The 25530-nt window shown below is 44.2% G+C and overlaps 1 protein-coding gene across 2 annotated transcripts in view; it reads right to left on the minus strand.

The window, feature by feature from the left end:
* Positions 1-25530, minus strand: part of TANGO6 (transport and golgi organization 6 homolog) — a 753370-nt gene that overhangs the window by 595685 nt on the left and 132155 nt on the right. For both annotated transcript variants that reach the window (XM_085637713.1, XM_085637712.1), the window contains exons 4-5: positions 21450-21600; positions 1431-1567 (exon numbers count right to left, since the gene is read on the minus strand). In XM_085637713.1, coding sequence (XP_085493839.1) covers positions 1431-1567; positions 21450-21600 — 288 coding nt within the window. The remainder of the gene's footprint in view (positions 1-1430; positions 1568-21449; positions 21601-25530) is intronic.

Raw genomic sequence — 25530 nt, forward strand, 5'->3', positions numbered from 1 at the left:
TATATTTGTATTTATTGCAAACACTGCATATGGACATTTTCTCTCATGAACAGGTATGGCAGCAGCCTGATTAAAGTCTGAATTTAGACAAGAGAAAAACTGTATGCTAGAAAACCCATCTTTCGCTTCATGCGGAAAATAATTATCAGACGAGGTGATCAAGGTTCACTGAGACTGGCAGTATATGTATATGCGTATGTATGTAGAAAGTGTTTTCATAGTGCAAACCATTAACTGTGACTTGAAGATTCAAAAGTGACTCAAAATATTATAAGTGAAATGTCCAATGGGTCCCTCTGTAGATGTGTCTTTAATTAAAGGTTAACCCCTATTGATATCCTGATCCCCATCACCTTCCCTAAATGACACTGTTGGGATGACCAGCATGGACTACAAAGTCAATAGCATTCTTCATTAACTCTGAAGATTGTAAAGATGCTTTCAGCATACCATCTAGCAAGTGCCAAGGATCTCTTACAGGGAGGCACTTCAGCTGAGGTATCGATTTTTGACAGTTCATCACATTCATATACGTAGCTCAATCAATAAAAATACAAACGGTATCACTCCAATCTTCATTGACCTTGGTCTGAACATTTTGAAGAAGCATTCCAACTGATACTGCGTTCCATGTTTTTCAAAAGTCTGGTGACTTGTTTTCACCATTATCCCAGATGCGTGTTTACAGCATTCTTTTCACATATATCTGTCGCTACACCTTGCATTGAATGTTTAAAGCCTGGGGTGTTTGGCAATTAATCTACTATCAATACTGACTTGCTACAAAAGGGAGCTGATGTATCAAAGGTGTTCACCCATTCTCTGTGGGTAAATGTGATGGTGCATATTGGGAAGGATTATGAAACCGGCCATTTTACTTATCAGTGAAAAAAATCAAACATAGCCAAAATATCAAATATGATTTTGATATTTCTTGATTCTCTACAGTTTATACAACAATTAAATAAGACCTAAAACATGCGTCTAAACCCTGCATCTTTAGACCAAAGACCACAAAACTGAAAAGCAAAAGGAAGAAGAAACAATATTTTAGTGACATCCTTAAACAACAAAAATCAAGCAGAATAATGTTAGCCCGGTGTTTCTTGCTGCTACCTTGTATAATAAAGTTACATTGTATTGGCCCCTCCAGGACGAAATACAAATAACGTTCACTCTCCTTTTAATTTCTTTGAATGGCAGTTTGTGGCTGTGCAGGTGTTTTTTCAGTGTTTATAGGTTTACACTGGGGAGGGCTATTTCCCTTTGGTTGGAATGTTATCAATTATTATAGGTTTAAACCTAAAACAGGAGAGCCTAAATATATGTCAAGTACACACAGGTACAAATAAGCACTTTTAAAAGTAGAGGCATGCAGTCAGAGGGCCTCAGGACAGTTCATGGGAAGCAGGGTTCTATGAATAACATACCTGGGGGCAGACCTGTCGGTAGTAGTCTTCCGGTGAGAGTGACTGCTGAGTGCATGAGGCCAGGATCTTTGCAACCACATCACATTTTCTCCAGTCTGCTGCGGCCGCCTCAGCATCACAGCCTCCAGCTGTCCCTCCTTCAAAGGAAAGATCAAGAAGACTTCAGGCTCGGGATGTGCATAAGTATTCACTTGAAACATATTGAAGACTTTATTGATCAACAACAGTGTAAGGATTGAGAAGAGTACCAACACACACTCATGGGGGGAGGAGTTGGAAGTGGTGGGAGGGGTATAATGAAACTTGTTTGTTGAGGGTATGTGCAGCCCTTTGGGCACTGGTGACTATTGCCATGACTTTTGAAGGATAGCATTATCGCTGTATCATTTCTATGTGAAAATTAGAAGTCTTGTTAGTCCTTGCAATCATTAAGGAGTTATCACTGTTTTCCTAATTCTTACTTGATTAATTCTGGGACCAGGATATTCACAGCACTGTATTAGTGATCTGTATCCCATTCCCTTGCTTAAACTATTAGTTATTTAGATTAGAGACTCCTCTAATGCGGGGTCTTTACTTTACACTAAACATTTTTATGGTTGCTCCCTTTAAGCTTATTTATGCACTGCATAGAAATACGACTTACAATAAAGATGTTGTGAAAAGTTTCATGAAGTCAAAGAAACACAACCGCACACCCCTCTGTAAGGAACTGCATTTATTTTTCTTTCATGTATTTTATTTTCATTAAAAGAATGTCTAAATGTGGCAAAGCAGCTTGGATTCAGAACACACATCACTTTCAAATTACAATCAGAACTATGTGGCATGCCAATTTGTATTACATTATTAGCACCAATTATTAATCTGTTATATGCTGTTATATGTAAGGTGCAGGTGACCATGAACGATGCAGCTAGGCTGATCTTTAGGTTTCCCAGACGAGCTTACGCTAGCCCCCTGCTGCAGCAGCTGCACTGGCTCCCCATTAAACAGAGAGCAAAGTTCAAAGGTCTCTGCATCGGCCATAATGCCGTTCATGGCCAAACCCCAGTATATATCAAGGAGCGCCTAGGGAACTATGTGCCAGGACGTACACTGCGGTCGTCCGAGGCAGGCCTTTTGGCCAATCCACAGTTTAAAACTACATCCAAACGCGGCAGAGCCTTTTCTGTTGTAAGGAACCCGCACTCCCCCCACTTCAGGAAAAGACTCAAAACTCTTCTGTTCAAGGAGTCTCTGAACACAGCATAAAGCTCCTCCAAGTGTTGTATCTGTGACTGGTGGTGAGCTTCTGCCACTCTCTCGAAGCGCTAAGAGACCTGCCGGTGATTATGCGCTCTACAAATCCCAGTTAACATAACATAAAATAACATATGTGGATATTACTTTGCATTTGAGGTGATAATTCAAATATTGTTTTTACTGAATCTGCATTTAATAATATCCACTTTTCTAAAATTCTCTATTAGGCCTTGTGTGCTAAATTTCCCTTAGTCTTTGAAGCATTTTGGTCCTAATCAATCAACGGAGAGGGGAGGGGCTGGGGTGCCATAACGCTGCAATCCAGATCCAAGCTGTACTGCCTGTCCACAATTAATTCATTTTTATATCAAATTCACTGTGGTTTCAGTAACAATTATGCAGAAGAAAACGAATACCGGAAGGTATACCCCACAGTGAGGAAATGAATCTCTTAATGCAAACCTAACCTTACTTATCCCTACAACCCCTCTTGGGGTATAGGCCATCAACCAGGACTCTCCAGTCATTTCTGTCCTAATCTGCAGTAGCTAAAGTTTAGCAAACTTGTAATAACAGTCATCAATAGAGGAGGATATTTTTTCCACGCATAAGTTCCATAATGTCTTCCCACAGAGATTTATGGGAGGGGAGGCCTCATTCTGCCATGAGGATGTGAATATCAATCTAGATGCCAGTAGTGATATGAAACCTCCCTACTGCGAATTCAGGGAAAACACATAGCAGAGTAGCTTGGGGGGGGGGGGGGGGAATTAAGGGTAGTGATCTCTCCAATATAGACCAGGTTTCATTCCAGATTGTCCGAATGGTTTTGCTTCCCCTCAGTGTTTGAAAGTTTCAGCCTGGCAGGCATCACTGTGACTCTCAATTAGATGGGAAATGCATGCAGAGTTTGTAATTCTCGGACCTCTGAATTCTTGTGCAATAAGGATTTTAAGAGCAAATACTGGAACAAAGCAGGAATGTCTGCATGAAGTTACTATAAACAATGATAAACAGAGTAAACCCAATTTGGAAAAACAGCACGGTGTAATTCTTTAAGTTTCTGGAACTGGGAGAGGAGGTGAGGTATAGTGGAGCATCGCATGGGGCAGTGGCTTTTCAAGAGAATTACAATGGCAAAAAATAGCGCTAAAAAAAAAAAAAATCAAAGTTTATCATTATTATCGCACATCGGCACATGTATACTGAACCTAGCAAACATTTTGCAACTGGGAAAAATATAATTTAGCCTCAAAAGTCAAGCAGAGCAATTTAAACTCACTTTGTTAGACTTTCTGGATCTATATATTTTTTTAGTTGCCATTTTAGTCTTTTTGGCACACTAGGTTTTACTTGTATGCTACTGAAACACTCTACCAAACATAATGCTGTAACATTTTTGGGAGGGCGTAAAACGTATAATTACAATCTGTAACCTGCGATCTAGACTATAGTTGAATTTATGGCTCGTAGGCATATTATTAATGGTAACATGATTTTTTCCAAACTGAAACATAATTTAAATTGAGGTCTTTAGATGTAGCACAAAGATAGTCAACACATAAGTAGGTGTTAATATCAACTTATCCGCTGTCTTGTGTTTAAAACGTGCAGCACAATAGGCTGGGATTGTTAAAGTATTTAACTGAATTAGCAGGAAGCTTTGACTCCCTGGTGTATAGCAGCCAAGGAGGGGTACAATAGACTTGACGCTGGATCACATTTGGGTCTCGTCAAGTTTTGACATGTTCAGGAATGTTTCTTGAATACAAAGCATAGGAAAGGGTTATTTAAATTTAAATTACTGAGACTGCTCCCAGGAGTAGCATTATGCTTTCATGAAGTTTTCCTTAGAATCAACCTTCTCAGTTGGCACACCTTGCCGAGTCATCTAAAGAAAAAAAACTATACATGTCCTCAAACGTTTCAAACCATGCTCTGCCTACTAGATATGAAATGTTAGTGATTCTGGAAGAATGCTCTTAACTTAATCAAATTGCTCTCATCACCAAAGCAATGGTGCATGCTCCACATTCAAGGGAGCCACACAACTGACAGTCTTCAATTTAAGATGATGTCAGACAGATGCATAAAGGCTGCTTACGAAGGTGACCAATAATCAAGGAGTAAAAATATATTCAATAAACGAAGTTGCTGATAAATCATTCTCTAGACTGCACATACATTCGAAAACAGACCCTTTGCCACATGGCGACTGCGTGGCAAGTAAAGTCTGCATACAAATTGGTAGCACACTGCAAGGGTGGCACTGTAAAGGCAGGGAATCTGTGACACCAGAAGGTTATCAGGGATGGATGGGCTATGGGAGAGGAATCAGACAGCCAGATGAGTGAGAGATGGGCACAACTGAGCAGGCAGAGGGGGGGCGTGGCTAGCAGCCAGGCATGGCGGCTGCTTCATAGAGGAGCTCCGGACCCGGGCCACCATGATCCTTATATGCGTGGGCTGAAACGAACTGGAAAGTAGCGGGGGCCGACAGAGAAGACTCGGTGAAGACGGGAAGTCGGAGGGACACCCGCAGCGAAAGCTATGCCCCCGGCGGCCTTGTGACGTGGCGGCCTGTTGAATGCGTGGGCCCACGGCGGTGCTGGCTGCGGGGCTCCGCTGAGCCCGAGTGACGGTGTGACTGGGGCGGTGCGGCTGCGGCTCTGGGAGTCGGCTGCTGTGCCGCAGTGTGGAGACGCGTAGAGCGGCGGAAACGCCCACCAGCATGAGGCGCCGCGGCGGATGAGGAGCAACGGACATGGCAGCAACGCGAAGCCGGGGATGCAGTGCGGCCTGATCCCGGTCGACGCGGGGAGAGGTACGACGGGGGAGTGGCGGGAGGCGCTTCCTCAGCGAATCTGCTAGAGTGCAAATATCTGATTTGGGACCTACAGGATGAGCCCAGCGGGGAGCGTGGGAGCAGGGTGAGACGGTGTGCAGCTGAGTTGGGTCCGGATAAAAGAGCGTGGAGAGCAAGCTCCCCTGGTGACACTAGCTACAGAAGAGTGTGCACATGGAGGTTAAACCCCACTGTGGGATTGATGCTGCAACAGTGAATCTGGCATGCCACTGAGGCTGGACGACCAGTGAGTGGCCGGAGGAACCCCGGTGAGACCGGTTGACATACCACCCTGCACTACCGCGGCCCTTATACCCCTGATGCCTGCCGAGAAAGTTGCAATCGGCGAGTGGTGTAGCAGACTAGAATACTGTGCAACCAACATAACGAACACAGCGACTGCGACGGCATGGGCCGGTGAAGATCTGTCGCCAGGCATAACACGCAGCGAGTGTTAGTAGATAAGGCAGCAGGGTACAGGACACTGTGTGGCATGAGGCCAGTGAGAGAAGTTATCAGTGACTCAGCTTGGCGAGCATCAGGATAAAGAAGGAGGGGGCGCACTGGTGTCCTAAAGGAGTCCCAAGCCGTAGCCTGGTGACCGCTGCGCTGGTGCTGCCTGTGGCCAGAGCGAAGGGCGAAATGGGACGCAAGGGGGTGAAGCATCAGGAACAAGGAGAACACAACGCGGTCCCGGAGACGATGGCACCGGTACACCGCAATCCTGGTGACGCCACAACGTTGGCTGCACCGATACACGCGGACAAGCTGGATCTCATCCTGCAGGAAGTACGCGAATCTCGGAAGGCGATAGAGCTCCAAATCGGAACCCTCACCACTGGCCTTAACTTGCTAAAAGCAGACCACGCAAAACTTGCGGACAAAGTGAAAGATAGCGCTGCAACGCTAGAAGAAGTGATTCCTCGACAATCACAAGTGGACTCTAAGATTGCACAACTACAGGAACAAGTGGCCACATTGCTGGACAGAGTGGAGGATGCAGAAGGGCGGGCCAGACGGAACAACATCCGCGTCATTGGGCTGCCGGAGAAAAGTGAAGGGAGCGATGCAACCAGGTATATGGAGCGGTGGTTCCGGGACCACGTCACTAATGAAGGACTCTCCACGCAATATTGTATTGAGAGAGCGCACAGGATACCTACCGGCCGTCCAAAGCCAGGTGCCCCGCCTAGACCCTTAATTGTGAAACTACTGAACTTCCGTGACAGAGACACCCTCCTGCAGAGAGCTCGGGAGACATCCCCTATAAATTTCGAGAACACGAAAATCTCCCTATATCCAGACTATACAATGATGGTCCAAAAACAGCGCTCTTCCTTCCTAGCAGTCAAAAAGAAACTTCGAGACTTAAATTTGAAATATGCACCGCTTTTCCCAGCCAGCTTAAAAGTTATACATGACCAAAAATCCTATTTCTTCGAAAGCCCCGGTGACGCAGAAGATTGGATAGAGGTGATGGACCTGACACGCGCCACGCCGCCGGCCTCTCGACCCACTGTGAAGACTACGACGGGACCGGGGAGATCCCCAAGGCGAAACATGACAAAGACACGCCGGACTTCTGCACGGCAATACCTCACAACGCAGCAGATGCAGCAGAACAAATCGCAGGCACTTGTGGTAGCGGCCACATTCACGCAAGACTCGAGCAAAGCGGCTAAGACCTCTTCGGAAGAAGAAGCAACGCACGAGTCGGACTCAGAGGGCAGCATGGCTCTGTTTCCATCCGCGATCCCGCAAGTTATTAAAGACCTATATGGATGACTGTACCCGCAAGAATAAGAATGCATATATGTAATGTAACTAATCAAAGGGCTTTGGTATACACTAAGTAGTTCTGATGGTTCACGTACAATGCGGATTAATGATTTGGCCTAGGTTCCGTAGAAGCTCCACTGTATTGTTGTTTAGCAGAATGCACCACGTGACGGGCGCTAGCGATGTCCCCCACATGGCGAAGGCGCTATATACGACCATTGAGTCTTTATTGTTTCAGTTAAGTTGTATGGTCTGGTATAGTTGGAAGACCAGACCTGAGCATTGGGATGTTTGGGGGGGGTGGAAAGTCTCACAGTCTGGTGCTGGGGCACAAGATTACTTTATTTATTCAAAACACGCGTCTCCCACAGAACACAAGAAAAGAGAAATGACAACACAGGGTAAATACACTATCATAACATGGAATATAAGGGGTATGGGTACCGTGCAGAAACGGCATAGGATACATGCACAGTTACAACGTCGTAAGGCGCAAATAGTATACTTGCAAGAGTCTCACATGATCGACAGCGAGGTGGCGAAATTGCGAAAGAAGTGGAGGGGGCAAATCTTCTCCACCTCTTACTCTAGCTATGCAAGGGGAACCACCATCTGGGTAAGACATGGAGTCCCATTTACAGCGTTGGAACAGAGGGTGGATAAACTAGGGAGATACATATTTGTAAGAGGGATGCTAGATGGACAGTCAGTAGTCCTGGGAACGGTATATGCTCCGAATTTTGACCAAGATAAATACTGGGATATAGTGAGCGGGGCACTGGTAGGATGGGACTCACAACCGTGGATCCTGGGGGGAGATTGCAACGCTGTCATGGATGTAGCGCTAGATAAGTCACATCCGCCACAGCACGGAGCAGGTGTTCATAGACAAGCAGAAGCATTGGATAGATGGGCAAACGGGTGGGACTTATGCGCTGTTTGGAGGATGAGACACCCCACGCACAGGGAATACTCCTGATCTACAGTACATGACCTACATACACGAATAGACAGAATATACTGCTCCAACAGGATAGCAATGCAAACGCTATAGGCTACATAGTTACCAAAAACTTTCTCGGATCTTAACCCAATGGAAATTACCTTAGCGTGGGGGAGGGTTCCTACACCGGTGCCCACATGGCGGCTATGGCCACAGCTACTGGAGGACTCTGTATTCCGTAGCGACATAGCGGTGACCATAGAGCAGTACTTTGCAGAAAATAGCAACACGTGATGAGCAGGCTCGTAGAGTGGGACGCTTTCAAAGCCGTGATCCGGGTAAAAGCGATAGGCACAATAGTGGGCGTTAGACAGGAAATTCACAGAGCACTGATAGAGGTGGAAGGCAGAATGGGGAAACTAGAACAGGAGGTCATAACAAACGATGACTCCAAAGGCCCGCTACAAGAAGTGAGAATAAGGCATGCTGAACTCTTAGAGTCTTTGCGGGTCATGGACTATCAAGCATACACGAAAAGAGCACATGCTGAAGCAGACAGATCTGGGGCGCTACTTGCCAAGATACTCCGGGACGCCCCCCCCCAGCGGTGGTTATACCTGAAATTACGCTGGCAGATGGGACGAAAGTCACTATGCAGGCAGATCTCAACACATCCTTTAGACACTATTACACTAAATTATACAGCATAACTGACCAAACCCCTGCACCCAACGCAGAAGCCTTCCTTTCTAACCTAACGTACCCAAGACTCACAGAGGCAGCCCAGAAAGACCTCACAGGACCCATTACCCAATCCGAGATTCGAGCAGCCATAAAGGGACTTCCGCGTAATAAAACCCCTGGTATAGATGGGCTCCCCGCAGAATTTTATAGCACATATGCATAATCCCTGGTACCGCAATTGGAAGTATTATATAAAACAGCATGGGAAAAGGGATCTTTACCAAATACAATGGCACAAGCGTTAGTAATATCCCTTCCGAAACCCGGAAGAGACCCCACGGATATGGCCAATTACCGGCCGTTGTCCCTGCTCAGCACGGAATATAAAATATTAAGCAAGGTGCTGGCTAATAGGCTGCTGCCATCTTTGTTCGGACTAATTCACATTGACCAGACAGGGTTCCTTCCGTCACGTAGCACGTCATTAAATATTAGGAAGTTGCATCATTTAATGACAGAAGCCCTGCTCCTCTACCCACATGCGGGCTGTCTCTCTTTTGATCTAAGACAAGACTTTGATTCTATCAGCTGGGAGTACATGTTCCAGGCCCTGGCGAAGTTTGGAATCCCAGAGGGGTATATCGCCTGGTTGCGTCTACTCTATAAGGCCCCTACGGCGCGAGCACGAACTGGTAATCATATCTCGGAGGAATATTCCATACATAAAGGGACTAGACAGGGCTGTCCTCTATCCCCTCTAATCTTCATATTAGCATTAGAACCATTAGCCATAGCACTGTGAAAAGACTTCACAGACCGGGGCATAGTGTTGGGGAATATGACATCTTTTTCGGCATATGCAGACGACATCCTATTATATTTACAGGACCTCACTGTGCGATTGGGCTCAATACACAACATGTTCCGACACTTTGAACTGATATCTGGGCTGGCCATCAATGATGGGAAATCATATGCTTTCTTCTTCACGGACCATGCGGAAATTAACAGTATGGCCTTTGGAGATGCTCAGTTGGAGGTGGCCCAGACTACTTTTAAGTATCTTGGCATACAAATATACAGGGCACATGAAGATATGCTGGATGGAAACTTGCACAAAACAGTCCGGGCCCTGCGGTCCAGCATAGTGTTCTGGACGACATTGCCACTCTCTGTAATGGGGAGGGTAGCCATAGCAAAAATGGTGGTGCTGCCGAGGCTCTTGTACTACTTTACGAACTTACCGCTAAAAGTGCCGCAGGCCACATTCAAATTACTGAACACGATGCTCACTGAACTTATTTGGGGGAATGGCCGGCGACGTATAATCCTAAAGAAGCTACAAGTAGGCACACGAATGGGAGGCCTGGGTGTCCCGGATTTGAGAGCATACTATTATGCAAGCCAATTACAATGGCTATCATACTGGACGGCGGGACGCAACCTGCAGGAAATAGGACTCACGATGACGGACATAGATAAAGGCGAACTACATAAGCTATTATTACCTGGTAGTAGACCGCGGAACGACCTTCCCCCATTATTGGCCACGGCGCTCCGCTGCTGGAAGGCGGCGCTACACTACACACAGGCATCCCCAAGCATATGCAGGTAACATTCCCTTACTGGGGACTCCCCTACCAGGAGGCACACATTTACGAAACGCAGGCTGAAGCCCTGATTGGAAGCAGGAGTTAGCACGATGGCAGATCTCTTTGGTGATGGAACATTATTAGATCATGACACCTTTGTAAACGAAACGGGGGTCCCGGCACATTTATACATAATACACGCTGCACTGCTGAGATACATCAGAATGCACTGGGCCCCGCAAAGGCAGGAACCCAATACCAACGAGCTAATTAGGATGATATATTACATGGGGAAAGGTAGGCACCTTATTAGATGGATCTATACAGGTATTAGCTCGCATACGGGAGCCGACCTTACTACACTGAGGACTACATGGGCAGGAGACATAGGCAGGGACATCACGGATAGAGAATGGGCACAGATACTGGAATACCCAAGGAAGACCTCAAGGAACGCGAAGTTCAAATTCATACAGACAATGGTATTGCACCGTGCTTATCTTACCCCACATAAATTAAAACAAATGTTCCCTCATACCCCACACTACTGCCCGCGATGCCTGCTAGAGGGAGCGTGCATAATGCATATGCTATGGGCCTGTCCTAAAGTGCGGAGATACTGGGACACTGTCAGGCCCAGGATAGGGGAAGCAACGAACCGGGAAATACAGAATACACTGGAGGAATGCATCCTAGGGCTCCACAAACAAGTCTCAAGACATAAAGTGCAATACCGCTTTATAGATTTAGCGCTCATTTTAGCTAAACGTAATATAACTATGCGATGGAAATCGCGGAGACCCCCAGGCATACAGACATGGCACACGGAAATGATGAAATGGGGCGCTGCAGAGAGCGCGGCACTACGTAAAGAATAACTCAAGGGGCTGCGTAAAATACCAATAGCGCTGGAATGGGATGTAATGCTGGAAGCGATAAAATCGGTAGACAAAGTCTAAGACCCTACACAGAGTGCATTACTGTCCATACAGAAGGGTACCTAAGTTTTGTTGACAGTACACAGGAAGGGTGTTGTATAATAAGTATACACAGATTTGGGGTGAATATACAGTGGAAGATGCAAAATGCGTAAGACACAGACATACAGTCTGAGTACGCTGGGGGGCGGAGCTGTGGACACGAGCGCGAAACGCTGTGGACAAGGAGCAAGGAGCCGCCTCGAGTTGTGGTTGCCGCGAGCCAGCGGCGTTGCGGCCCTTGCGGTGGAGACTCGATCCCTCGGAACCCGGCAGCGGCCTTCGCACTGGTTGTGAGGCGGTATAGGACTAGAGGCAGCTGAATCCCGCTGGTGCGTGCTAGCCTCCCTGACCGTGCGACCTCCTATCGATAACGCCGCGGTGAAAAGCGGTGCACCGGATGGTTCTTCCTCCCCCTTCCGAGCAGAGGTGAGGTGAAGTGAACTCGATGGATGGATGGAAGCTTGCCCCGAGCAGAAAGATATGGAGTGGTGGTAGCAGGAAGTGAATAGGGAGGGGCTGTAGCGGGCGTTAGAAGCCTTGACCCTACAGCATCAGAGGTGAAACTTTGAGACTGCCGGTGTGTTGCTGGTGTGTTGCAGCAGCAGAACCTCGGGCACACCGCACCGCTGGGGGGCCCCTAGTTACCTGGAACTCCTGTTGAACTTGAACTTGAAGAAAAAAAAACTAATTGAGTCCCTAGTTACCTGGAACTCTTGCTGAACTTGAAAAACTAATCGAGCCCCGAGGCGCTCACGTGGTGGTTACATGGTGGTAGGGCTGCATACTGGAGGCGGCTGAGATTTGTGACACGGTGCTTCACGGTGCTGCACTTGAGGCACCGTAATCAATCAGTCTGTGGAGGGACTCAGAACTAATCTGTCCCTGTGCCCGCCTGCCTGTGGTCGTCTTGTCTCCCTCTCGCTGCCGCATTTTACAAATCCGCGGCCGCTGTGTGGAGGGGGACTTCAATCCCCAGGCCTCCTAGCGCCAGAAGCCGGCATTGCATCCTACGCACTTTAAATATCATTACACCCCCCGCGTCGTGGGCAAAAGGCGGCCGTCTGTGCCAGAAGGAGCCAGGGCCCCCCCTTAATATTTGTTAATATTTGTTACACGCCCTATGGAATTTCATGCTAATCTCCTGCGAGGGTAGGTTATCCATTGTATTAGTATTGTGTACATTTCGATGTATGAGAGAACTGCTTCGCTCCCATAGTACTTTTATTTTCTGGGACTGATACATTTATTCAGACATTTTGACTCTAACTGTTTAGTTTGGCTATTATATTCCCGGCTCATTTTATTGCCATTTTATTGTCTGTCTGATCCAGCGGGGTTTTTATATTTTTATATTTGGACATTTTTAATTCACATTTGTTTTTGTGATTTTTTTTGTTAGCCTGTGTTACACTATCTCGGGTTCATCCCACCCTGCATTTGCACTTTACGCTTTGGAGGCTGCTGTATCCCAGTACTGTATTTTCTGCTAGCACGTGACATTTTAACTGATGGTTTTTCTTGTTCTGCACTTTAACTATTTGAGATCACCTAATATTTTATATTTAATTTTATGCATAATAACTACAGTGTGGGAGATTATTCTACTCCCTGTCCTGATTTTGCATTGTATGAAGCGGACTGTGTTTCCTTTCGTCTATTGTCCTCCATATTTGTATAGTCCACATTAGCTGGTTGTACGGACCTTTGACCCTTAGGTCCTGCCCTTATCCCGGTGCCTCTTCCCGTAGAGCTCCCTTCTACCAGTCTGTAGTCGATTTAACATCATGTCTATAAGGGGCAGCAGAAATAAACTAGCTGCTGGCGGAGTACAGGGGATATGCCCGTTAGATAATTTTATTATAAGGGCAAATGAAGCTATAGATGAAGGTATTATTCTTCTGGAACGTAGAGTCTCACAAGATTTACCTCTGGCTAAACGATCATCTCTGGGTCCTCTTGCGTTAGCCAAAACTCCAGTACAGGCTAAGGATTGCGGCCCTACAGTAGAAGTGTATAGTATGCCGAATGAGGTCGATTTGTCAGCATCTCATCTCTTAACAGATTCACAATTGAGTTTGGCACTAGAAAGGTCTCCGGAATTACATATTAGCCCCAACACCAGTTGAGACAAGTACGAGGCACTTAAGGGGAAAGAGAGAGGGTGCCATACGGAAACAAACAAAACAGATAATTGTGCCAAAGGTCAAAAAGCCTTGTATGTTGAAGAGAAAGCAAGGGAAAGAATTAAAAGAATTAAATTATCAAGGAAATAATGGTAGTGGGAATACACATTTAGATGAGACAAATGTAGTCTCAAATATTGAAAGTGCTAAGGTTTTGGATACTTTGGGCGGATTATGTAATAAATGTAACAATTGCGAAACAAATAATCAATTGCTGGCAAGAATTGGCACCTTTTTAATACTTATCTGTCCCCCATAGAGTCCAGACTCACACATATAGAAAAACAACTGGCTGAATTGAGTGCTCTTTCTAAAGATTCTCTTAAGCACGGGGCCTCAAAGACCGGGGGAACTAAAACTATTGATTCTAATCTTTCAGGCATATTAGGTAAGAAATCCCCTGTCTCAGCGATAATTTCAAATGCAAAATCAAATACCCTGCAGGCCCCAGATAAGCAAATGGCCGATAAATCGGTAATCTCTACTGTGCCTAATAGACAGGAAAATATTATATCTAAGGCCCCCACCACATTTCTCAAAAGGGACCAGGACATGGGAGTGAAAGAGGGCAGACTAAAATGTAATCTGCCCCCAGAAGCCAGCCCTTATGTGGTGGTTATGACTGGGGTCCCAGAAATGGTGGATCATATAGATGAACCCAGTTGGTCATTAAAGAACAAAGTCCAACACTGGCTTAACACTAATCGTCCGCTACCTCCCCATCGGTCAAGTAGGATTTTAATGGTGCGTAGAGTGCCATGGGTGGGACAAGAGGAGGAAAAAAAACCACGGCGATTGTGTTATAATCAATTTTGAGGACACACACACAGTAGATTACATATGCTTATGGAGAAATCAAGGGCGTAATGAACCTATTGAAACGAAAAGACTCGCCTTTTTCTATCCTTCTATGAGTCGCTTTGGGTCGGGTTATGACAATGGAAATTGGAGCAGAATAGGCCACTGGGATTGGAGAGGAGATCGGGGAGAGCGGGGAGTGCACCACCGTAGTGATGAAGACTCTTTGAGAAACTATAGAGGGATTCCGATCTCCAATAGTTATAGTTGCCTGGAGTCTGTAGATTGACCCCTAGCTTGCATTGGTTCCCCAACTAGAGAGCGGGAGGTGCCGAGAATGAACAATGGTAGAGTCATCCAGATGGTTAATAACTACCCAAAATCAACTCTGGAGAATAGGGACACAGGTTCAGATGCAGTCGCAGTATTTACTACACAGTGTCCATTAGTAATAGGGACGAATAATGTGGAGACTGTTGTAATGGAAACTCCTGGGGGTGGCGAAGGGATTGTAAAGCCCAGACATAGGTTCCTAAATAAGGAGATTGAAAATGGGAAAAGCGAAAAACCTTGTTCAAATAAGCCGACTAAAACTGACCTTAGTATCCTCAGCTGGAATGTTGCAGGGCTGGAGTCTAGATTATCGGATCCCGACTGGTTAAGAATACTATTGGGTAAAGACATAATAATGTTTCAGGAGACTTGGGCTACTACGGACCTTCACATAGAGGGCTTCCACTGTAATAGTGTAATTGCAACTAAGCCTGATGTTGGCCGCCCTGTGGGGGGGTTATTGACTGGTATTAGGATAACGGCAGGTGGAAGTATAAAGATAATGCCAACCTACAGCCCCAATATTCAGGTCATTGAATACAAAAGGAAGGTCCCGATTTATGTGATTAATTTTTATAATAATGATTTTTATTCAATCCCAAATAAACATTTTATAGAACTTTTTAAATTTCTATCTGACATGATTGAATCTTTCGATAATTGCCGGGGAAATAGGATTATCCTAGCTGGGGATTTTAATGCAAAGGTTCCTAAATCTGAATTAAATAAAGGAAATATACAAACTGACCGCGCGGTAAAACGGGGCATAGAATTGGATCGCTTTACTCGTGAGCATGTTTTAACCAACGTGATGGACATAAACCATATCTCTACAATTAATTATGTAACGACATTTAGAAGTAGAGACCACTCTTCAACCATTGATTATATTTTTTTGTCACCTGAGTTAACTGATTGCCTTTTAATGCTAGGGTTTTAGAAACTGCTTTTGGGGATCACAATGCACTAGTGGTGAAAATTAAATTGGGCCCCCCCAGTATTTGCTCGCTTTTTAGGTGCTAGAGATATCATCCCCGCTACAAATAATTTGAGGCTGAAATGGAGGGGGGTTGATAGTGGAATGATAGTTGATGCTTGTTTATAACATGCTCAACATCTGATTGATTCATGCACACTCTCAGATGGGAATAATCTAAGGGTAATTAAAGACTTTACTAGTTTATGTATAGTTATAAAGTCACTCCTATCTGTCCCTAATCAAAGGATAGACAAGGATCCCAGGTGGTTTGACAGAAATTGCTCAGCTGCCAATAGGGTCCTACGTAAGGCACTGAGTGCAAAACCGAGATCCCAATCGGAGGTCAGGGTGGCAAGAAAAAAGTATAAATCTACGATAGAGGCACGCAAGGTAGCAATTCTGATAGAGCACTGGGAGGAGCTATCCGATGCCGCAACAGGAAAGAATGCAATCAATTTCTGGCCTGTAGTGAAAAAGATGCGTAACATGGGAAACCAACTATCTACAATTAGCTGTACTATCCAGAGTGATCGGTGGGAAGACCATTTTTCAAAAGTATATGCTATTCCCCCAAACGTTAATGATGAGTATACATCTGGCGAATTGTGTCCTATACAGATTAGTTTAGGTGAGGTGACTGTGGCTATTAAACATAGTCTTGGCAATAAGGCCCCTGGGCCAGATGGTTTCCCGATAGACATAATTAAATGGAAACCTGAACTGTGGGCACCCATTTTAATGAATGTTTTTAATAGCCTACCTCTAGTATCTAAGCCTGATACATGGTCTACAAGTATAATAGTGCCAATATATAAGAAAGGGGATAGAACAGATCCAGTAAATTACAGACCTATCTCACTTTTAGATAAAACTTTGAAAATTTTGGGACGAGTGTTATACTATAGAGTAAACACTTGGGCAGAGGAATCGGGTATTTTGGACCAGTGCTAAATGGGTTTTCGAAGTAGGGTTGGGACGACAGAGCTGTGCCTGAATTTAAATTTAGTAATTGGCAAATATAACATCGCCAGGTCCTCACCAATTTACCTAGCTTTTATGGACCTATCGTCCGCATTTGATCTTGTAAATAGGACTAAACTGTGGTCTATTCTTTTAAATTATGGTCTAGATGCACCCCTCGTACATTTTTTGGCCTATTTGCATACTGACACAAAAGCCCAAGTAAGGATTGGGATGGCGGGGGAAACTTCTGGGGCCATAAGAGTGGAAAGAGGAGTTAGGCTGGGGTGCGTTTTAGCACCCATGTTGTTTATTATTTACATTAATGGGTTAAGTAACTCCCTAAAAACGGCAACTATGGACGTTCCTAAAATAAGGGGGGGGCCGTTACCTGCACTGCTTTACGCAGATGATGCGGTCCTTATGGGTCTCACACCGAACGCCCTACGTATTCTGGTAAAAAGCTTCGTACAGTATATGGGTAACTTACTTTTATTATGTCTTGTGGGCCAGGGAAAAGACAGCTCAGTGCTATTTGGGTGGGAACTGATAAGTTATATTCTACAAATACTTTTCCTTATTTAGGAATGGTTTTTGCTGCGAACGGCTCGTGGAGTGGACATTTGGCCCACGCCACGAGCAAGTTCTCAAAAGCCATTAATTCTATTCTCAGTCTCCCACGGCCTAAGAAAATAGGAGCTACTAAAGCAATTTTAAATTTTTTTAAATTGCAGTGTGTACCGGTAGCAACATATGGGGCTGAGATATGGGGTCTGGCCAAGACATCTAGTATCCAAACCGAGGAAAATCGTTTTTGTAGGAAATTCCTTGGAGCCCCTATTGCTACATCGGAGTATATTTGTCACTGTGAATTAAATTTGCATTACATATCAGATTTTATAGCAACAAGACCGGCCTTGTTTTGGCTGGCAATTTGGAGGAATACAGCGGCCTCTTTAACTCATGAAATTATAAGAGATTGTTTAAATTTTGAGAAAGTGATGAGAATTCCGTGGCTTGCTGGTGTTTTTAAGAAATTATGCAGTGTGGGTAAAGGCCACTTATTTATTGATCCTACTAAGATTGAGCCCACAGATAAAAATGAAACTAAGTTTGCACTGTATGCACTTTATAGTAAAGCGAGACTGGATGTGGAATTAACTAAATCAACTGTCCAGGTTTATGCGAACAAAGACCTGTATAGACAACCAATTCCTTTGTATCTTATGCTACCAATGACAAATCGAGAAAGATTACAACTGTTCCGTCTAAGGGCAGGTACTGTCAGATTTTTATTATCTTTTCCATTAGGTTATTTTTCATCGAAATCTGAAAATATGTCATGCCCGTGTGATGGAGTGAGTTTACAAAATGATTTACATTTCTTCTTTTGTTGTAAATTTTATCTTAAATATATTAAATGGTTTTTACTCCCATATTTTAAGAAACAAAGACCACTTTCCCTGGAGCAGTCTTATGCGATGCTGCTCACCCTGCAAACTGAAGAATTGATTTTCCGTGTTAGTACTTTTTTGAGAGTCATAACCTATGTACGCATAACAATGGAAAACCCTTGAAATAATATTACTGCCAAATAATATGTAACCCCGCAATGTGTGTTGTTTAAATATTATTTAGAATTATAATTACTTTTTGGGATTGTAAATATGTGATTGCTTTTATGGATTTAAAAAATTTGAATAAAGATTAAGAAATCGAATCGAATCAGACATACAAGTGAGACGGGGGAGGAGCGGGTGGGGGGGAGTTGGGGATTGTTTAAATGTATAAATATGATGAAGATATTATCAACAATAGGGGTTGGTACCCCGACAGGACTCTGTTTTTTGGGACACTTATCCCAGGGTACAACACAATGTATCTATGTAGCAACGGGATTGTATTATGTATAAACCACTGTGAGATATGTAAGGAATAAGGTTGCTGCAACTGAAGTACCATGATGATATCTGTATTACGAGACCTTGAAAACCAATAAAATATGTTTAAAAAAAAAAACTGAGCAGGCAGAGGAACGCTGTGAACTAGGTGGAGTGAAGGAAGACTGGTGGGAGGCCGGTGTTATTGGAAGCATGCTGTATGAGGAAGCAGTGAAGGGATATGTAACTGAGGTGCCACACTCACCTATGCAAAGTAAGATGAAGGAAGGCACCAAGAATAAATGACATACCTATTAAGGTGGTTTTCTAGCATTGGTATCTTATTCTCCCTATGGTAAAACTGCGTGAATGAAATTACAAAGTCATCCAAAAGTCATTTGCCTTTAATACAAACAGAAACCCATAGGTCAAGCATTACAAAAACTGGTGATCTTGAGAATGGTAAATGTGTACAGGAAATGTCCGTAATGCTGTAGTTCTGGTAATCAGACATAGAATGGGGTTTCAGTAAGTAGAAGTGACGGAAACACTGACTTGCACATTTAGGATCAGATATGAAAACAAGAACTTGGAAGCGTTAGGGACACTGATAATCATAGGTAGAGTTGAGCTTCCAGTTTTCAGAAAAGTTGCGAATCATATGCAGTAAAAGTTCCCACTAGTTTGAGTCTGGCATCCAAGAGGCTTTAAGATCATATACAACAAATCTTCCAATAGCTGGATATGATGGTAACTCTGGTAATCACATGCAAAATTACTTCCTAAAAGATGGGACATTCTGAAGATTTGATTCTCACATCCCGGCTTGGGTCTCAAGAAATGTTGGGAATCATATGATGTATAGGATTCTTGTAGCCCTGAAGTCTGGGAGCAATGATACTCATGTGGAATAGTTTTAAGCATGCAAGTGCTAATAATTATATACAAGTGAAGTTACCAGTGGTTGAAAGAGAAGAGTTGGGAGGACTAGTAAGCATATGATAGACAGGTTCCCAATTTCAAGCAAGATTTTTGAAATGCAGCTAATGGCATCCAGGTTAGGATATTGGCAAGCGCTAATAATTGCATACATGAAACTTTCCAACAGTTGGAAGAGTTGAGAGGTCTGGTAATCATGTGCAGAACTGGTTCCCAAAAGCGGGAAGTGCTGGTAATTATATACGGGCTAGGATATCAGAAAGATTTAGGAATCACAGGCATGAAACTGTTCAAGTAGCTGGAATCATAGGTAATCATGTGGAGAACTGTTACACTTCATTATCAGTTGAAGAATGCTAGTGCTAGTAATCATATGCAGGATCAATCAATCAATCAAACAGCATTTGTAAAATGCAACACTGTAACCCCAAGGGGTATCTGGGCGCTGTGTGTCTGTCAAAGAGCCAGGTCTTGAGTCTCTTTCTGAAGTCTGCCAGCGAGGGGCCTGTACGGAGATGGAGGGGAAGGTTGTTGCAGGTCTTGGTAGCGATGTAGGAGAAGGAGCGGCCACCGCTGCAAGTGATTTGGGGTGTGTGAGAGAGGGGCAAGTGAAAAGGAGCGCAGGTGTCTAGAGGGTTGGTGGAAGTTGAGTTGATGGTTGATGTAGGCAGGTCCTAAGTATTGGGGGACTTTGTAGGCATGCGTCAGAATCTTGAACTGCCATCTCTTCTGGGAGGAGAGCCAGGGGCGTTGTCTGAGGTGGGGGTGATGTGGGTTCATTTGGGGAGGTACAAGATGAGTCTTGCTGCAGTGTTCTGTATGGTCTGGAGTTTTCTGAGAAGCTTAGTGGAGATGCCGGCTTAGAGGCAGCTGGTGACGAGGACCTGAGTGACAGTCTTTCTGGTGTTGGGTGGGATCGATCTGAAGATTCTGCGGAGCATGCAAGGTGTGTGGAAGCAGGAGGAGGCGACTGAGTTGACTTACAGTTTCATGGTCAATTGGCTGTCGAGGTATCGTGCATGGTCGGTCATTGTAACTGTAGGTCCGACTTCTGCAGGCCACAAGCTGTGGTCCCATACGGAAGTGTTCTTCCTGAAGATCAGTTCTTCAGTTTTGTTGAAGTTGAGTTGGAGGCAACTGTCTCATCCATTTGGCTACGTTGGTGATGGCATCGCGGAAGTTGGTTTTGGCGTTGGAGGGGTTCTCGGTGAGCGAGAGGATCAGTTTAGTGTCATCTGCGTAGGAGATTATGTTGGGTCCGTGGGATCTGGCAACATCTGTGAAAAGGGTCAAGGAGATTTTGGACAGGATGGGGCTGAGGGATGACCCTTGTGGTACGCCGCATATGATGTCTTTGGGTGCAGAAGTAAAAGGGAGGATGCTCTGAGCGAGTATGCATAGTTTTTACAATGGAAATACTTGCGCCTGTGGCCATGATGAGTTTAAATGAGGGAATTCTGATGTTCACTAATAATGCTGAGATGACAGCTCTGGGAGTGGAGACGCTAATTTCATCCATGTGTGAATTAACAAAACTGAGAACAGAAGTGGAAGTGGTACCCTGCTCATCGCCTCCACCATTTTCTTTATAGATCAAGTTAGTAGTGATCATCCATACCATTCCTTGAAGATCATCAATAAATAAAATACAGTTTGGTACCAATCTAGAGCACAATCTGATAGACATGGCTGTACTCAACAAGCATGATAGAGAACACTAATTTATGTTCATAGGAATCATTTATTGCGAAGAAATATTGAGACAACACTCCAACTGCAGAACTGGCACAGAAAGTCTCAAAGTTTCCTAAAGGTTTAATACTCTTGAAAAATGTTCCCTACCCTGTCCTTCCTACCAAATAACCACCAGAAAAATTACCTCCTATTCCTTCCAAGATTCCTCGTACCACAGCCTGAACCCCATTTGGTTTCATCAGCCTTTCAGAGAGAAGTTGCCCGCAAAGACGGCGCAGCCAAGCTGGAGTTTGCACTAAATGCTGAGATGGTTTGCCAGAATGGGGCGAGAGGCCCTAGAAGGAAATACAAAAACAACAACAGTGTGTCACTAAATATATATTTGCGTAATCTTTATTAACAAGGGTACAATATCAGCTAATATGCATAAACGTTACATTGCTTATGCTTATTGATATATAATTTTGTAGCAGCAGAGGGAACAGTGGAACAAGATCAGTTATACAAGGGAGTTTTTACTATGTTGATCTAACAGACATATCCCAAGGCGAGTTAAACAACATATTTAAAGGGAAGAAGCAACCCCATTTGGATTAATGACTGCTTATCGATTTTTATGATAAAGATTCTAATGAAAAGACACAGTTTCATTTCGGACTTCCCTAAAATCATTTCAACTTTTAAAACTAGACCAGAAATCAACAAAACGTCTAGGTGGGCCATGAAACTGATGACTGGGGATCAATGCAAGAAAAACAGTTTTCAAAGAGAAGTCAACAGTACCTCTTTAAGCTTCCCAACATACACAATTCACTTTCATTACATTCTTCAATGAGCATCACCTCGCTCAGACATCCATGTCTTATATTTAGCCCCTTCATGACAAATTTGCAATATGATTTCTGATATAGGACTGAAGTATCAGCGGCTTACTAAATTCAGACTTAGGTCTATAGAAATATGGCATCTTCAAGCAGCCGGTCTATTGATGCCTCTCCATGTTCATTGCTATCCGTTATATTCCCATGTTATGAATAACAAGGGAACCCAAATAAAGTTGGTGAGTGACCTTGGGTAATCAATTATTTCGAAAGACAGTGGTCCCTAGACAAGGATTAATGAGAGCAAACAATAAATATGGACCCTATCAGTACTATATTCTACAGCTGTTCAACCAGACAGGTATTTTTAATATATAGTTGCTTAAATGTACATATAATTCAGCAAGAAACAAATAAAATGGGACACAAGCCTAACTTAGTGGGAAGGACGTACAACATGAAGCAAAAAGGCTCAGGCTAAGTAAATAGTTTGTATGAGACACATTTTGGTAGGACAAACAAATTATAGTGGAGACACCATTACACATAATAAGTATTAAATAAAGAGGTGTATATGGCGTACAACAAGTCGACGGCGTTTCGATCCTTACAAAAGATAGGGGATCATCATCAGGACATTAACAATGGTATGCCTGTATACATTTTGCCTGTAATAAATAAAACCATAGGAGGGAATAAAGGATGAAAAAATAAAAAGAGACATATGAAAGTTAGCTCGGGCGGAAAACAATTTGAAAACAACTTGGGTGCTGGTGGCAGTGTAGGTCAGACCAACATAAGTGGATCGCACGGGAGTACAATGATACCGGAGAAGTGAGCGGAACATATAAAATTGCTAAGCAAGAGTAAAAGAATTACGCAATAACGAAAAATGTTTGCTAAAAATCATAGTCGTGTGCGTGCGGTGATAGAACGCGCAATACGGTAGAGAGCTTCGTGAGTAGTGGAAAAACCCGCAAATATAGCGGAGTGCCAGTAAAGCGCTGGTGTTGAAAGCAAAACGGGCGTGGGATTGCTTAAGAGAAACAAGGAATAATTTTAAAAGTGGCAGACGCATGCACTGGTGAAGTGCGTGTGAAAACAGTGCCAGTGGGTAGAGTGCTGGAGGGCAGCGAGCGAAAGATAGTTAAAGTAATACCTAGATCCAGGTCTGAGTGACTTGGAGGAGGTTTGTTTCAGGGGAAGACCGAGTAGAAGTACAGGCCAAGTACAAGGAGAGTAAAGGATGCAGACAGATGCGGCCGCGGTCTGTGCAGTTGGATGCTGGGTCAGAGTTGACCTACATGAAAATTGACAAGTGATGTGGATCTAAGAGAAGATCGTAGAGATTGGAGGGGCGCCAAAGGAGGAAAGGAGCTTATCTAATAAAGGCTGTAACAGCTTAAAGGAGGCGTTTTAAATGTTCGCGCCGCGGAGCGGTCTCGAAATCAGAGAGGCCTAAATGAAGGAGAGTGGCCAATTAAGAAGGGTGAGATCAAGGTGGGACCAATTGCAGGCGCAATGAGTCTTACCTATTGCAGTGGGTAGCTGTATATCAGGGACGGCAAGCCAGTAACCTGTGAGCCGCGTCCGCAGTCTCTAGTGACAAGTAATCGGTTCAAGGCCAATCTAAACAAAAGTTTGTGGAGATTTAGTATTTAGGTTGTAAGGAGGTGAGGCAAGGGGAATTGGGTGCAGGGTGCGCTTACCTGTGAACAACCTCTGTTACAGCATGTCTTCCCTGTCGGGTTCGGGGATATGAAGGAACGAGTTGCCGGTGAGGAAGCAGTTTAAATGGGCAGGGAGCTAACTGCATGATGAGGTCATGTGACAGGATCAACAAAATAAAGGACAAACAAGGTTACGTAAAGGAGGCAGACATTTTGTAGTGGTGAATGAGAGAAGGAACTAGTATAGCGTGAATGTTAAGAAAGTGATAATTACGCTTAGATTTCTGCGAGACACGACATAAAAGAGTCGGAAAGAGATGTAAGAAAGATAGAGGCAAAATAATTAACCACCAGGGGGTTTACAGAACAATTACTGATATTGTACAGAGAGTTTGGAGTTATCAGAGAGAGGTGACAGAACGGCACAGTGGGAGGATAAATTAAAGTAGTCCAATCCTCAAGACAATTGAGGCCAGTGTGTATGCTGCCAGTTCGTAAAATCCACTTGAGTTCCTTCTTGTTGAGAAGCTGTGAGAGATCCGCGCCTCTTGGTGGTGGCTTGATCACGCTGATGATGGTCCAACAGATGTCGTCCTCTGTATGGCCTGATGCCAGAAAATGTTCCACAAGTGGGGCATTTTGTGTTCTGCAACGTAATCGGCTGCGATGTTGGCAGATCCTTATTCGTGCTTTTTGTGTGCTTTGGCCAATATAGATTTTATTGCAGGGACATAGAATTGCATATATAACATTGCAAGTGTTGCAGTTCGAAAATCTTTCAATCCAATTTTGATTTTGCCAAAGACAAATTCCTTGCATTTAATAGTAAATTTGCATGCAATAGGTCTCACGCTTGACATGGCCAGTGAGTGGGGCCAAGTCCCAATGGTCACTGGGTGTACATGTGCGTGTTGAAGTTGGTAAGGCTGCTCTGACCAAATGGTCCTTTATGTTTTTGTTCTTTTTAAATGCAAACAATGGGTGTTCCAGTTTCAATACGCCTGCATTGATGACCTCCCAATGTCTAAGAATGCTTTTACATATGGCATGTGAAACTGGGGAGAAGGTTTTAACACATACTATGCGGTTCTGTGAGTGTTTAGTTTTGGGTTCTAGGAGGCAATCCCTTGGGCAATACCAGGCTCTTCTCTGGGAGTTGCGAACTAATCTGTGGGGGTAACCTCTTGCTGTCAACTTTTTACTTAGGACTTTGGCTTCACAGAAGTAATCCTCTTTCGGTGTACAGTTCCTTCTAATGCGTAGGAACTGCGAGTATGGTAGTGAGTCTCTGAGAGCAAGTGGGTGGTTGCTGTCGTATCTCAGGAATGTGTTCCATTCAGTGGGTTTCCTGAACAGACTTGTGATTAGTGTACCTTCTTTATGTTGGATGTTGAGGTCAAGGAATGGAATCGTGGTCTTGCTGTGAGACAGCGTGAAATTGAGCCCCTCACAGTTATTGTTTAGCCAATGAAGGAATTGTTTCATAGTAGTCTCAATTATATTTTTTATATTTGACACCTGGACAGCGCTTATTAAAATTGTTTGTGTCCTGGTAGCCAATTTTAAATCACATATTTTTTCTCACAAGCACTGCAACCATCACCATTAAACTCTCTCATGCTCCACCCCCTGGGGATCATAGTGGATTCCATCTAAAACGACCTCAAAAAAAATATCCGCGAGCTCCCTTCCTCTGTTGAGAAGGTCGCAGCCCTTGGTAGCACTAGGGATTGCAACCAAGAGGAGTTCCCAGATGATGAGGCATGCCACCTCG

The sequence above is a fragment of the Triturus cristatus genome, chromosome 12, assembly GCF_964204655.1.
Source record: "Triturus cristatus chromosome 12, aTriCri1.1, whole genome shotgun sequence".
Classification (NCBI taxonomy): domain Eukaryota; kingdom Metazoa; phylum Chordata; class Amphibia; order Caudata; family Salamandridae; genus Triturus; species Triturus cristatus.